General features: G+C 58.7%; 2 protein-coding genes across 3 annotated transcripts; one reads left to right on the forward strand and one right to left on the reverse strand.

The window, feature by feature from the left end:
- Positions 1-827: 827 nt before the first annotated feature.
- On the reverse strand, positions 828-8,691 carry PLOD3 (procollagen-lysine,2-oxoglutarate 5-dioxygenase 3). Of its 2 annotated transcripts, XM_044746977.2 has the most exons (19): positions 8,162-8,691; positions 7,669-7,760; positions 7,357-7,493; positions 7,091-7,254; positions 6,836-6,948; positions 6,634-6,697; positions 5,774-5,871; positions 5,444-5,545; positions 5,138-5,263; positions 4,837-4,958; positions 4,380-4,484; positions 4,153-4,278; positions 3,695-3,836; positions 3,485-3,598; positions 3,207-3,275; positions 2,632-2,736; positions 1,972-2,118; positions 1,597-1,722; positions 828-1,263 (listed from the first exon to the last, which is right to left on the reverse strand). In XM_044746977.2, exons 1-19 carry the CDS (start codon positions 8,280-8,282, stop codon positions 1,108-1,110), a joined length of 2,229 nt encoding a protein of 742 aa, XP_044602912.1. In that variant the 5' UTR covers positions 8,283-8,691; the 3' UTR covers positions 828-1,107. The 2 variants fall into 2 exon arrangements, with proteins under 2 accessions (XP_044602912.1, XP_044602911.1); XM_044746976.2 differs by having other exon boundaries at positions 3,485-3,836; positions 8,162-8,652.
- A 6-nt stretch (positions 8,692-8,697) lies between these two features.
- On the forward strand, positions 8,698-13,827 carry ZNHIT1 (zinc finger HIT-type containing 1). The gene is made up of 5 exons (XM_014853928.3): positions 8,698-9,304; positions 12,466-12,636; positions 13,105-13,184; positions 13,313-13,482; positions 13,579-13,827. The coding sequence occupies exons 1-5, from the start codon at positions 9,283-9,285 to the stop codon at positions 13,598-13,600; spliced, it is 465 nt and encodes a 154-aa protein (XP_014709414.1). The 5' UTR covers positions 8,698-9,282; the 3' UTR covers positions 13,601-13,827.
- The last annotated feature ends 985 nt before the right edge of the window (positions 13,828-14,812 follow it).

Consider the following 14,812-nt stretch of genomic DNA (forward strand, 5'->3'; position numbering starts at 1 on the left):
CACAGAGTCTGGGCAGGAGGATGGAAGAAGGGGATTCTAGCTGTGGATGGCAAGTGAGCTGTCAGAGGCAGGAAACGTCCCAGGACAGATGAATGGGTTTGTTAGCTTTTAAAAGGCTTCTACAAGGGAACAGTTGGGAGATAAATTCAGGAAGGAAGGCTGGTGCAAGGATGGGAGAGACCAAGCTAAAGGAGCATGGCCTGCTGTCCCCAGGGCGCCCTGAGGGATATGGGGAACGGCTTGATGGTCCCCTGGAGGCTGGAGGCAAGACCAGCTCCCAGGAGGTCTCTTCTTTTTCAAGGCTGTTGCACATTCCCCTCTTCCAGGAAGCCTTCTTAGGATGACCCTCCAGGCCTTCCCCTTTCCTGATCCTGCCTAACTGAAAGCTCAGGTCTAAGAAGCTGCAGGAAGGCTTCAGCCTGGCTTCCCTCATTGGAGCACAAGCTCCAGAGGGCCGTCCTGGCCCAGCACTGTCCCTGGAGCCCGCTCAGGGCCACGCCCCTGCCCCCTTTCATGCCACCAAGTGATGGGAGAGTCAGGGAGAAGCGTGTGGCATGGGGCGGGGCTGGGCTTCCCTCGGAGCCCGACCGGGGAAGTCCTCCTTTTGGTCTGGCCCTTCTTAGGCACTTCCCCCAGCTCAGGCAATAAACGGGAGTGAGAAATGGGACCCCGGCGGCTTCCAGGTCCCCACCCTGCTCAAACAGTCTGCTGCTACCCTTCCGTCTTCTCCTTTTCTTTGGCGTAACCCCAGGTCTCCCCTCTACCCCGGGGGGCATGGGGGCTACAGGGTCCGTAAGTGGATGAAACGCAATAAATGGACTCAAGAGTTACAAATCCTCCTTTATTGAGAGGGAGGCTGAGACACAATAATTTATCCCGTGGGGAACCCCCAGAAGCCCTCTCCCCATGGACCCTTGGGGGCTGAGGGGAGGGCCAAGGGGGCTCCAGGAGCTTCCTGAGAGGGCCGTGTGGTGGGGGGTGAGGAGACACATTCAGTCCCAGGCACAGAGAACAGACACTCAGGAAGCGAGGAGCCGGACTGACACCCTCCCGGGAGGGGGTGCAAGAAGGCACATTGGCAGGGGTGTTTGGCAGAGTGGTTGAGTGTCAGGGGTCAACAAAGGACACCATGATGTAGCGAGTGCCCCGAGTAGTGGGCAGCCCCTCATGGTAGTGGGTGAGCCGGCCAGGGTGCAGGAGCCCCCAGCCCTTCCGCGGTGACGAGACCACGCAGTCATAGCGCAGGAAGCGGCAGCCACCTCCCTGGGGAGTGGGGAAGGGAACAGGAGTGGAGGGTGAGCAGACATGGGGCAGGTCGGCCGGAGGGATAAGGGAGAGGTGGATTCAGGGTTGGGGGTGCTTAGGGGATCGGCAGATGGGGAGATGCATGGGGAAGGGGAGGCAGCCAGCCAGAAGGGTCCAGGAGACAATACCCACCAAGTAACAGGGACGGTGAAGAGGGCAGGCAAGGGGCAGAGGGCAACTGAGCGGGGTGAGTAGGGGGGTATGGGGCGGGACACACGGTCACGGGTGAAGTGTGAGGGTGTGTGCGCATGTGTGTAGGGGCCCCCTGAAGTGGAGGGCGGGAGGGCTCACCTCATAATCCAGGCCCTTGTGGTTGAGGGCAACATTGAGGGTGAAGGTGGATGAGTCGTGATGCGGCCGCAGAGAGGGCTGCTCATCCGGCCGGTAGCGGACCACAAAGTTCATCACTGCCCGCGTCTGTGGGGACACAAGAGAAGAGGCTGGAGGGATGGCTGTGAGGTCCAGAGGGCCTTCTAAGGAGGTGACAGCCCCTGTCCAGGGAGGGGGAGGGGCCGCAGGGGCCAAGCAGGCTCCCCCCAAGGCTGCTGTCCTGCAGCATCTCTTTCCGTGGGGCCCCAAATGCTACAGGGGCCAAAAAGTGCCGTGTGGAGCCTTCCAGCCGTGACCGGGGTGTGCGGAGGGGGAGGAGGCGGGGGGCAGGCTCACCTTCGTGTGATAGCCTGGGAACAGGCTCTCGGTCATGGGCCCCACGTACGTCCTCAGCAGCTGCAGCCACTGGTCCTCAAAGCCCACCTGCTTCATGTGGATGTCCACGGTGGGCACGTTCTCGTAGCCTCCAGCCAGCCTTGAGTCCTGTGGGCAGTGGGCGCTGAGCCCCTGACAGGGCAGTGCCAGCCTCCCCCCTCCCCTTGCTCCAGGCCTTAAAGCTGCGTTCCCTCAGTCTAGAAGTGTCGACCACTTCGTAGCTTGACCCACTCGTACTAGCTTAAGCCTGGCCTCTTCTGTGAAGCCCCTTAGTCCCTCTCAGCTGGGCCAAGGGCCCCTCCTGTGGCCCCTGCAGTACCTGGCTGCCCATTATAGGCCCTGGAAGCTGGGCTGCTGCTACTGACAGCAGCAGGTGAGCAGAGCTCAGCTGCACACGTCCTCAGTACACCTGCACCCCCTAGGTCAGTGGGTGGCATCTGGGAACTGCCCAGTAAATACTTCTTGAATGAATGAATGAATGAATACAGTTGTGCCCCCTGTGGGCCCCTCCCCCTTGGGGATGCCTGTCTGCTTCCAGTCTCCTGACTGTATTTCCTTCCATCAGACCCAGCCCCACCCTCCTCTGGGGGCCCTCCCTCCTCCCCGCGCCCACCCTCTCACCTCATGCCGGCCTCCTGACCACTGGCCATAATGCTCCATCTCCTCCACCAGCTCATCGCACATCTGGTCTGACAGCAGAGGGAACCAGTACACGTCCGGGCACGGCTGAGGACAGGGCGGGGGAAGATCAATAGGGCTGGGTGGCGCTTGAGGAAGAGCGGAGCAGGGGGAAAGCAGGGAGCAGAAAGGGAAGCCAGGAGATGAGAGAAGCTGGGGGCACGGGGATCTGAGCGGGGGCTGGGCCAGGGGAGGCGGGGCCACACAAGCTGGGAGTGGCGCTGAGGGCACAAATGACAGGAGGGTCCTGGAGCCCCAGGTTCTGGGACAGTGGTGCTCAAACTTCTTTACAAAAATGTCATTTTGCCTGTAACACGGATATACCCAACAGCTGAGAAAGGATCACTGATCAACGCCGGGGTGAGGCCGGAAGGCCTGGCTGTTCAGCCTTTGCCTCATCTCGCCTGAGCAGAAAACCCTAAGGCACCCGGGGGAAGTCGGTTTGAAATCCACTGATCTGGGCAGTGGACTCAAGGGCGATGGCCATCGGGTGGGCAGGGGTCCGGCGCAGGGCTCACCTGTTCCACGAGTCCCTTCCCTTCCAGGGCCCGGCTGTAGTTCTCGTGAATGTACTGCTCCTTCCAGTCCTGGGGAGGGTAAGGGGAGCGCAGGGTGATGACGCCCTCCTCGCTCCTTCTGGTCCCACCCAGGAAGCCCCATCCCCGGACATCCCCCTCCTCAGGCAGGAGCAGATCCACACATGGGGAAGCGGGTGTGCGTGTGAGTGTGAGCGCATGTCCTCCTGTAGTGAAGCGCGGGGCACATGCATCCTCTGCGCGAGGGTGCCCCCACTCACCAGGGGGTTGTCGAAGATCTGCCAGAGGTCGGGGTGCAGGTGGTCTGTGTCGTACCGGGAAGTGGCCAGGAGGCGGCCAAATTCGTGCCGATTGCTGAGGTGGAGGAAGATGCCCTGGAGTGGGGGGAGGGTGTGAGACGGAGACACGAGGTGGCTGCCTCCCAGCATCAGGCCCCCAGGCCCCACACCCCGGACAACTGCCCCGCTCACCTGGTCCCGCAGGCTCTTACAGAAGGCCATGTCCGGGTCAGTGTCGCTGCTAGAGAACACCTCCTTCTGGGGCAGCTCTGTCCTCAGGGTCTCCCCACGGATCACATATGCCTGGGATATGTAGGGCACGTTCCACACGCCCCTGGAGGCACCCACACTAGGGTCAGCTAGGTGGGGAGCCCCCCCACAATTCTGCCCAGTTCATCCTGGGAGCCTCTTCCCTCAGGGCACCCCACTCTCTGACCCGGAAGGTCCTCTTCCCTTCTCTTGTCAAGCACCTCTGGCCACAACCCTCTCATGTCCTGCTCCACCGTCAGTCCCCACCCCATAGCTGTGGCAAGTCTGACTGGTGGCCACACTAGACCCCTGAGACTGGGGCCTGGGGATAGGGGGCAGGCATGTGCGTGGGCCCAGGTCAGAAGCGGGGGGAGGGGGGCTGCCGCCCTGGCAGGACTTACACTCGCTTCCGCTGCACCAGCTCCACGTAGTCCTCGGAGCGTGCGTAGTACTCGTCGGGGCTCAGGGCTCCCCAGAAGTTGGACCACAGCTTCCCGTGGCGGGAGAGCATGGGCGCGATCACCTTCCTGTGGACAGGCGGAGGTGAGCGCCGGGCAGAGGCGAGCCCACGCCCAGGGAAGGAGGTGGGGACTCTTTGGGGGCCCTCTGGTCGAGCCAAGCAAGCAACCTGTTCTCCTCAATGAGGATGCGCAGGGTCTGAGGGTTGGTGATGACGGCGTCGGCGTCCAGGCTGAAGTAGAATTCACACTTGGGGTCTTGCCGACAACTGTCCCTGGAGGTGACAGACCAACGGACAGATGAGCTGAAATGGGAGCAGGTTGGGGGGAAGAGGGGTCTGTAGGGTGGGGGAACTCCTCCACCCGCCGAGGAGAAAAGTGGGCAGATGCACCAGCAAGAGGAAAGGAGGGCAACTCGAAGGAGTGCAGGCTGGGGAGCTTCCTCCTTGGGACCCCTAGGTCCTCCCTGTGTGAGCGGGACAACGGAGGGCCAGCACGTGTGCTGGCTGGGAGGGCACTCGTGTGGAGGCCAAGGAAAGGCTGGACGGCGAGTGGAGAGGGAAGGCGGGCACAGTGGGAGGCGGGCACCCCCCTTCACTCCCACCCGTCCTCCCCATCCTCACTCACATGGCCATGTCCCTGGCCTCGCCTGGGGTCAGGGCCTCCTCTGGCCCCACCAACTTCACAGCTGAGAAGTGGTCCTGGAGCTGGGGCCAAGAGTCCGCAATGTGGGGCTCATGGTACACCTCCTGGAGATGGGGGGAGGTACAGGGGGACTGAGAGGGCAGAAGAGATGGCGCCTGAGGGGCAGGAGCAGGGCAGGTGGTGAGTGGAAAGGTAGGAAGGAGTCGGGTCGGGGGCGGGAGTTCTGACCAGGGCAGTGGCCGTGGGGAGGGCCCACAAGGGACGGGCTGCCAGGGTGTCTCACATTGTTATGCAGGAAAAGGGCGACCCTGTCCGGGGGGTAGTCCAGGAGCAGCAGCCGCTGCAGGAAGCGGGGCAGGAACGGGGTAGGTTGCTCTACAAACACAGCCAGAAGCACCCGGGGGGGAGGCTGGAAGAGAGGACAGACAGGGCTCAGAGGAAAGCCTGGGTGCCCCACCTGGTCTGCCCTCCACACCCTGCCAGGTTTGGGGCCCCCAGGAGCTTTGTCCCCCCACTGTTCCCCAGCTTGGTCTCCCCATCCCCGTTGCTTCAGTGCGCTCTCCTGCCCCACCCTGGCACCCCTCCTCACCTGCCCCCCCGGGAGTGTCCTCCGGTCCAGGTCGCAGTACCCACAACCTCCCTCGGGAGTCCAGCCTTTGGGAACGTAGTTTCCCAGGTAATTCAGCTGGAGCTGTTGGGAGAGATGGTGAGAAGCCGTTGGGGGCAGAGGAGGTGGGGAGGGCCGGGGGTGAGGGAGGTCAGGAAGACAGGCAAGGGACACTGAACCTCTCCCAGCACCTCCACTGCTGGGGCCGGGAGGATCAACTGCTTGGAAGGGCTGGAGGGGCTGGGCCAGGGGCCGTGGGGCTAGGACTGACTGGGGCAGAGGCTGGGGCCAAGGGTGTGGGCCATTGGGCACCTTAGTGGGACCGTTCCCGTGGACCACAACAGGAAGCGTGTCATAGGCCACATTCCGGATACGCACACGATTCCGATCAAACTTTAAAACCACCTCATCTGGGGAAGAAAAGCCAGGCTTTAGACTCCCTTTCTTTTGAAGCTGCCAAGCAACACGTGCTTCTATATATCAGGAGAAGCCAGTTTCTCTAGAGGACGAGGGACCGTGGCTCTGTGGGGGGAAGGGACGGGCTACCCTCTCTCTGAGGGGACAGACCAGGCAGCTGTCCCCTGGGGGGAGCTCCACCCCACCACCTATATGACCCGGGCAAGTCACTAGCCCCTCAGAGAGGCAGTTTCCTCATTTGTAACAGGTGGAAAAACAGAGACCCTCCTTTTGTAGGGCTGTTGTGTTAAAAGAAATCACAGAAGCACAGCCGTGGTCCAGCTTCGACGCTGTATAGTCATGCGTTCCTTAACGAGGATGCGTTCTGAGAAGTGCACGGTTAGGTGATTTCATCGTTGTGCAAACATCACAGCGTGTCCTTACACAAACCTAGATGGGATAGCCTACCACACACCTAGGCTACATGGTACTGATCTTATGGGACCTCCGTCGTATATGCAGTCCGTCGTAGACTAAAACATCGTTATGCGGCACGCGACTGTACATGTTCAATAAACGTTAAATCTGAAGACTGCTGAGTTTATTACTACTCGCACAGTGCAACTTCCATCAACCATGCAGATGTGTAATGAATTCAACGCAGGGTGAGTTAAAGCCCACCTCAGTTCCCCCAGGAGCCCCTCCTAAATTCAGGACCCCCAGCAGCAGAGGCCTCTCTCACCACCCCCCCCCCACCCCCATTGCCCTCTCCTCACCTAAAGCCCCATTGAGGTTCTGAAAGATCCGGGATTTATGATCCAGATTAAGGCTGAGTTTCTCCTGGATGGGATGAGATGGAGCAGTTAATTAAAGAAGGGGTAGGACATCACCTCGCACTCTTCCATCATCCCCAAGGCCCTTTATGCCTTCTCTCCCATCCAGCCTGAGGCCCGCCCTCCCTCCTCTGCCCCTCTCCACCCTCAGTCCTGGGTCCAGGTAGAGTCGAGTATAGAACAGCTGATCATCATCATCATCCTTGTACTTCCACTGGCGGACGATTTGGTGGATAGTGGGGGCGAAGCCAATGAATCCTGTGGGGGGAGGAGAGGTGCGCAGTCCAAGACTCCCAGGGTCCCACCCACCGGTTCCCACTTCCTCTCCAGCCCTCAGACACCTGGAACGCTCCCTGCCCCACCACTCTTGGCCCCTCTGCCTCGGCACTCTGCCACTCACCACCAGAGTTGAGGAAGCGCTTCCCTGTGCCCACCTCAGGGTACTGCTCTGCCAGCCCCCACTCGGGCCAGCAGAAGCTCTCCGCAGAGAAGAGCAGGCGGCTGCCACTCTGGACGAACTTCTTCAGCAGCTCCGACGGGCTGCCAGCCAGAATCACATCGTAGCTGGGCGAGGAAGGGGAGGATGAACAGGACAGCCATGAGGGACCTCAGTATCCTCACCCCCGCCTTCTGCACGCCCCTCCCCTCTCCCCCCAGCCCCTTTACCTGTCCACAAACATGATGACCATATCCTCCCGGTCTGCATATTTCTCCATTTCTTTCTTTAGCCACCTGACCTTCTGTCCTCCACCAACCGTTCGGGCCACATCACCCCCTCGCCAATCCTCTCCCAGGCCTAGGGTCTACGGGGGAGACCCGCCATGCCAGGGAGGGGCTTAGCCGGTCAGGCCCTCCTGACCAGGCTCACCGTGGGGCCCCAGGCATCCAGCCCTTAGCCCACTCTTCCTGCTGTAACCCCCGCCGCAGCCCCCCACCCCCACCCCCGCCCAGGGCCCATGAGGACGTCCTGCTCCTCACCCGCACAGTGTAGTTGAAGAACTCTGCTGACCGCAGGAAACGCCGGTATCCCTCCGTCTCGGCTGTGGCCACAGTGATCACCAGCAGCTTCTCTGTCACCAGCAGAGAATTGGCATTCGGGACCCGCTGGCCCAGCTCTCTGCCCCACGCACTCAGCTCACTGCAGGCCCCTTCCCCTCCCTGACTCTGCTCCTGTCCCTTTCCTCTTTTTTCCCATTCCCTCCTAAACTCGTCTTACCCAGAGAAACTTCGACCCCGTTGAGAACAGGATGGGAGTGACACCCAGGAATTCGGGGTCAGCAAGCACGAGGAGGCTGGAAACTTCGTTCAGGGTGGGGAGTGGGCGAGGGGCCACGTGATTCGGCCCCTAGGAGCGCGCCGGCCGTGGGAGAGGAGGGCCGCCCCTTCGAGGCCCCGACCCCCTGCGGGCCGGACCGGCGGACACGTCAGCCCGGCGCCCACTCGGCCCTCCCGCGCCCTCCTGGGGTCTCACCTGGGTTGACGGGGTCGCTGCCCCGGGGACGGTCGGAGGCCGAGGCCGCAGGAGGCGGCGGCAGCAGCAGCAGCAGCAGGAGCAGCAACAGGAGCCGGGGTCCCGCGCCCGAGGAGGCCATGGCGCGAGGCGGGCCAAGACGGCACCCGGCCGGCACTGCTCCGGCTGCGTGCCTGGATCCCAACTCCGGAGCGGGGCTCTGGGAAAGGGGGCCGGGGCTGCCGTGCGGCCGGCTGCGAGGAGGAGCAGGGCAGGGGCTCCGCCCTGGAAAAAAGGCGTAGCCAGAGGCTACAGAAAACTCTAGATGCCGGCGCCCCAGACAAGGCGAGGATTGTCCCGGGGCGCGGGCGCGCGGAGCGAGCGGAGGGGACGCCCGGCCGGACGCGGGGGAGGGGCGGGGCGGGGGCTCGGGCTGGCGATCAGGCGCCGAGGACTTTGGTCAGAGCCAGCCGGGCCCACTGGCCGCCTGACACATGAGGAAACTGCAACCCGGGGAGGGGAAGTGGCCCCTAGTGGGTCCGGCAGGACTCGGAGGCGGGTCTTTGCCGCAGCCCGGCCCAGAGCGGCTGGGCGGAAGACGGGAGAGCGAGGCGGCGGCAGCGGAGCCGGGATGAGTGGAGGAGCGGGCGGCGGGAGGGGGAGGGCCGAGGGGTCTGCGGCCCCAGGGGCAGCCTAGGGTTGAGGTTTCGGCAGGGGGTCGCCGGGGACGCCTCGGATTGCCCGCTCAAGCCTGCCCACTTTCTTTGGTAGTCCGGCCCATCATTTCTGCTGCCCCGGGGAGAAGCTCCAGGGGCTGCCTTTGTGAAGATGGCTTTTTCAGAATGACCAAAGGAAAATGACATTTCTCGAAAGACCACTGGCATCACCTCTTTAAAATAACCCATTTCGGGAGTCCTGCAAAGTACACCACCATACTGAGGCCGGAAGTAGTTTTGCCCCTATTAAATATGGCGGAAAGCTTTCTCGTCTCCAAGGGAACATCACATAAGGAATCAAAGCGGTAGGACTATTCTGCGCACGCGCAAAAAGTACACGCTGCCGGAAGTGATGGTGCCCCTACCAAAGCGGGAGGTTTAGCACGCGTGCGCAAAAAGGCTCTTCCGTCAGCTGTATTGTGGATAATGGTGGAGAAGAAAACCTCGGGTACGTGAGCCCCTGACGCTTGGCCCCCTTCCTGCTCCCAAATCCGAACCTGGCCTAGGATTTCCTCAGCCTGTTATTAGTCTCAAATCTCTTTCCAGGCTCTCGGGTTCTGGCGTCGAGGCAGCCCCCTGAGACCATGCATCCGTTCACCCTTTATTGGAGCCTGCTCCAAGCCGGGCGCTGGGGATAGAGAAAGGAAAAAGATCATTATTATCTAATAACTGGCTTTCTGGGAGGGGGACAGACACGCATACCCAGACATTGCATTTCAGAGTGATGCGTGCTGTGGCAGAGGGATGCAAAGCGCCAGGGCGCAGGAAGGAGTGGCGTCTGGGAAGCTTCTGGCTTTGGGGAACCCAGCTTCTGGGAAGGAAGGGCCCGGGAAGGCTTGGCGGGGAAGAAAACGCTTGGATTGAGTCTTGAAAGTCGAGTTATGGTTTCGCTCTGTGCAGGTGCGCGGGAACTCCTTCCCGGCAGCGGGAGCCGCACGTGCAAAGGCAGGAAAGCAAGAAAAAGCAAGTCGCTTAGGAAGCCAAGTTCACAGTTCGGGGCTTGCAGAGCAATAGTAAGAGAGGCTGGAGGGCTGGGGAACGGTACACTTGAAAGGCGTTGTATACACTGCCGGAGAGTTTGAACTTGATGGAGAGGGCAGTGGAGAGCCACCATGGGCTTTTAAGGCAGAGGAGTGACGGAAACAAATTTATCTTTTAGAAAGGCAGTTCTGGCTGTGCCGAGGATGGATTGGACGGACTAGAGCCGCGCTGTCCAATAGAACTTTCTGGGATAATAGGAATGTTCTCAATTAGCACTGTTCAGTATGGCACCCATTACCCACAAGTGGCTACTGAGCACTTGAAATGTGGCTAGTGTGACCCAGGGACAGAATTTAAAATTTTATTTAATCTGAACTGATTACATATAAAGTTACACTTAAATAACCGCATGCAACTGGTGGCTGCTTTGTTGTGTAGCACAGGTCTCGAGGTTGGAAGGCCAGTTAGGAAGCTGTTGAACAGTCCGCATAAAAACAGATGCGGGTCGGAACACTCTGCCTGAGTGGCTTGTAATCCATCCAGTCTGTCACTCCTTAAAACCCCGCAGTGGGGCTCCCCCCTCACCGTGAAAGCCCCCGATCCAAATTCTGTTAGATACTTAAAGGTAAGACTCCTAATGGTCTGCCTGACTTCATATCCCCCACCCCCACCCCACTCACACACACTCACACATGCCTTATCTCCCAGCCATAGAGGACTTCTTTCAACGTATTGGAGGCACCACAGTCTCCCATCCAGGCCATCTCTCAGGCTGGTCCCAAGGCCTGAGACACCCTCCCCTCTCCCCCACCAGGCTAACCTGTATTCCTCAGTCAGGCCCTAACCTAGACCAACTTTCCTCTGGGAAATCTTCCTGACTGCCCAGATTAGGTGTCTGTGTCATGTGCTCTGTAGCATTTTGCGCTTCCCTGTGCTTGCTGGCTTGATCAGGTGTGTTGCCCACCAGGCTGTCGGCTCTGGTTGTGTTCCCAGCACTGAGGGCACTGCCAGGCACCAGAAAGGGAGGCAGTGTGGTGCAGTGAGCACGAGCATGGATTTTGATGCTCAGCAGTTCTGGGTTTGAATTCTGACCCAGCTACTTACCAGCTATGTGAACTTTAGACACATTCTTACCCTCTGAACTTCAGTAGGCGGGATGATAATGATACTTATCTCGTGGGGTTGTTGTGGAGGTTAAAAGACTCTACTTATGCAAAGAGCTCGGTATAGTGCCTGGCTCAGAGTACACACCCAGTATTAGCTACTGGCGCTAATGCTATTATTATGGTTATAAGCACTCAATAAATATTTGTCTAATGAATAAAGAGATATCTTCTGTAGAATTATCAGAACCCCGTGAACAGCTGATATGGTAATGAAGAGAGGTTTGATATAACTCATAGGTTTCTGGTTTGGATGTCTGCATAGAAGGTTCCATTCACTTAAAGAGAGTCTACAGGAGGAGAAGCAGAATTGGACGGGAAGAGTTTTAATTTTGAGTTGATGGGGTCAGTAGGTGATTTCCTGCAGTTGAACAGCCAGTTCTGGAGCTCAGGAGAAGGCTCTGGATTGAGAGCATCACTTTCAGAGTCATTGGCTTGTGGGTCGTAGTTAGAGCGTTTGTGTTTGGATTAGAAATCCTGGGAAGAGCGTATAGACTGGGAAAGACAACAGGGACAGCCATCTCCTTAGAGCAGAGAGAGTAGCCAAGATGGGAGGCTGAGAAGCGTAGCAAGAGAAGGAAAACTTGGAGTCATGTCAAGGAAGTAAGTGAATGTCCTCTTTCCATCCAAGGGAGATAGTCAACACAGGCTCAGGATGTAGAGAACTCAAGTCAAAGGAGGATTCTAGAAATGCACACTGGGTTTGGGCTTAGGAGGCATTGGTATCCTGAGCGTAAGTGGTTCCTATTGAATAGGAGTTGGTTCACTGGGGTTGAGGAGCAGACAGGAGGTGAGGAAATGAAACATCTCATGGACCACCCTCTCAAGGAGTAGCTGTAAAGTTGGGTAGACATGTGAGAGTTTAGCAGGTTTTTGCATTGAAGGGCAAGTACCAGTTGAGGAGAAGGGGTTGAAGATGTAAGAAGGAGGAGAAGACTCGAGCTAGAGGTGAAGGGTTGGGTTTAGCAGTGGGACTTGGTGGGGAGGTGGCTGCCCATGCAATTATGTTTGAGGGTGGGCTGAAGGATGAGCATCTGCATGTGGGTGGCCTGTTTCCTATGAGGCGAGAAATGAGATTGCTGAGCCTGAAGACCAAGTATATTACGGTCCCAGTGGAGCCTGGAAGCAGTGAGTGTACAGTGGTTGGTATGGTTGTGTGATTTCTGCCAGCAGTGGGAGGTCTCCAGGATGCATTTCATTGGCTGGGTCTGGGGTTGCGAGGAAAGGCTGGGGCCAAAGGACTTGAGAACAGGCGTGAATGACTGAAATGGCAGTCTTAGCTGAGAAGGACGCAAACCAGAGGGGCTGATACAGATATAGGAGCCAAGGACTTGGTGAGTCGGATGGGATGAGAGAGCTGAGGCTCCCCACCCTCTGGACATCTTGCACACCCTGCCCGCAGTCCAGGCCGCCCCAGCTCCTCTCCTCTGTGCCCGCCATAACTTTGCTGGCCCCGCCCATCTAGTTCGCTCCCAGGACCCTGGACAGCGGCGGGTGCTGGACCGCGCGGCCCGGCAGCGCCGCATCAACAGGCAGCTTGAGGCCTTGGAGAATGACAACTTCCAGGACGACCCCCACGCAGGACTCCCCCAGCTCGGCAAGAGGCTGCCTCAGTTTGATGATGATGCAGACACCGGTGAGGCAGTGGAGGAGGAAAGAGGGGCCGGGGAGACAGGCTGAAGGAAGGGGGAAGGGTCTGCCCAGGTCAGGGTTGTGGAAGGACATCGAGCTGGGGGCAAATGACCCAGGAACTCCTCGGGCTCTGCCAGGGACTGGCTCCTGTGACTGCGAGCCAGCCGCTTGCCCCTTGCTATGCCTCAGTTTCCTCTCATGTATGTAGAATAAAGAAGATGGAGCAGATGAGCTCTAAGATCCTTTCCAGCTCTGACATCAAAGCTCTGGTTTAAGGAGTTTGGAGATATAGGAAGGCTGGGATTGGAGAAGGGGGGGAGGGAAGGGGAAAGGATGGTAGAGAGAGGCCGACTCAGAAGCCAGATGAGTATGTGGGCAGGGAATGGACACGTGGGGATTGGGAAGGACAGGACAGAGAAAGATGGTGTCTTTCTTGGCACATGCCAAGTGACTGATTGCTGTTAACCTCTAGGAAAGAAAAAGAAGAAAACTCGAGGTGATCATTTTAAACTTCGTTTCCGAAAAAACTTTCAGGCCTTGCTGGAGGAGCAGGTGAGAGACGAGCTGGCTGGGGAGGACCCCAAAGGGAAGGGATGAGCCCGCAGAGGTCCTGTCTTTGGCGGGTGTCTGCTACCTGGGTGAGCGGAGGCATCATGGGGCCTGCCCTGTTGTCTCTGCAGAACCTGAGCGTGGCCGAGGGCCCCAACTACCTGACAGCCTGTGCAGGGCCCCCATCCCGTCCCCAGCGTCCCTTCTGTGCTGTCTGCGGCTTCCCCTCCCCTTACACGTGTGTCAGCTGTGGCGCCCGGTACTGCACTGTGCGCTGTCTGGGCACCCACCAGGAGACCAGGTGAGCTTGGAACCTCCCCTGGGTCCACACCCTCTCGCTCCTAGCCCCACAGCCTCCCAAACCCCTCTCCTCCTCCTGGGCTTCCTCTGCCTGCAGGTGCCTGAAGTGGACTGTGTGAGCCTGAGCATCCTCAGAGGAAGGCCCTGCGTGCGTGACCCCGGCTTCGGAGAGGGCCTCAGCAAAAGGAGAGGTGCTCCTCCTGGACCAAGAGAGGAGCCGTTCACTTGCCCAACCAAGCAAGTCTTATCCTTTAGGGAAGACTAGTCTCACTCCCGGGGACTGTGGCAGGGAAGTGGGCCGAGCCCTCACGGTGCTGTTGTAATAAAAGGTCTCATGCAAGGAGGAGCCACCTGTCTGGTCACATGATGTTTTGGGGGCAATGGGCCGCTTGTCTCTCCTACTCACTGCTCTGTGTCTTGTCCTCCTACCTGTCAATCACTGCTCCCACCGTCTGCCTCCCTTGGGCCCTGACCGTGACAGAGTTTGTCCCATTCTCCTGCCATCCCCACGTCTCTGCATGTCTTGGCTGCTGCTTTATGTCACCTTTTTGGTTATTGATTTAGTTATTTGTTTTTGCTTTTTGTTTCTCTAGTTCCTCTGAGCATCTTTAGGGTACAGCCAGGTCCCAGGACTGGTGACAGGGAAGTGGAGTGAGGGTTGGGGACAGGGATGCAGAATGATCCTTCGTCCTCTGGTACTTAACCAGACAGGAGAGCTCAGCCTTGTCCTTGGTGCTGCCTGGCTGAAGGAGGACTTGTCCGTAGGAAGCTCTCGTTATCAGGGGCCATGGTACCTGAGCAGCAGAGAAGCCCCGGAAATTTCTGGGCAGCATGGGGGAAGTGGCGGTATGGAGGCTCCTGATCTTGGTGGCCCTGGATGCTGCAGCTCTTGTGTGGTGCTGGAGCCCCTTCCATCCACGCCTTCTCTAAGGGGATTGCAAGCTGTAAGCTCGGAAGCTCCTTGGAGCTGCTGTCATTGGGCCAGTACCATGTTGAGCAGATGACCTCAAGAAGATATTAATGAGATGCAGCCAAGTCAGGGTTAGGAACCTCTTCGGCTCTCTCCCCACCTTTGGGGACTTTCTTGGGGCTGGCCCAAATGTTTCCCCCGTCTTCCTGAGGAACTGCTTGCCCTCTCTCTGGAGACGTGCGGTGGGGCAAGTAGTGTTGGTGACAGCTTCGTGTTGAGTAGTGGTGAGGACAGGGTTAAGAGACAGTCCTAAGTGTGATGGTTTTAAAGATGGCTGTAAATTTTTTGACCATCCTTCCATCAAAAGTTCCCCTTCCCCTGGGATCTGGGCAGCCTTATGACTGCTTCGACCAGTAGGCAG

Source organism: Equus asinus, chromosome 14 (assembly GCF_041296235.1).
Source record: "Equus asinus isolate D_3611 breed Donkey chromosome 14, EquAss-T2T_v2, whole genome shotgun sequence".
Taxonomy (NCBI): domain Eukaryota; kingdom Metazoa; phylum Chordata; class Mammalia; order Perissodactyla; family Equidae; genus Equus; species Equus asinus.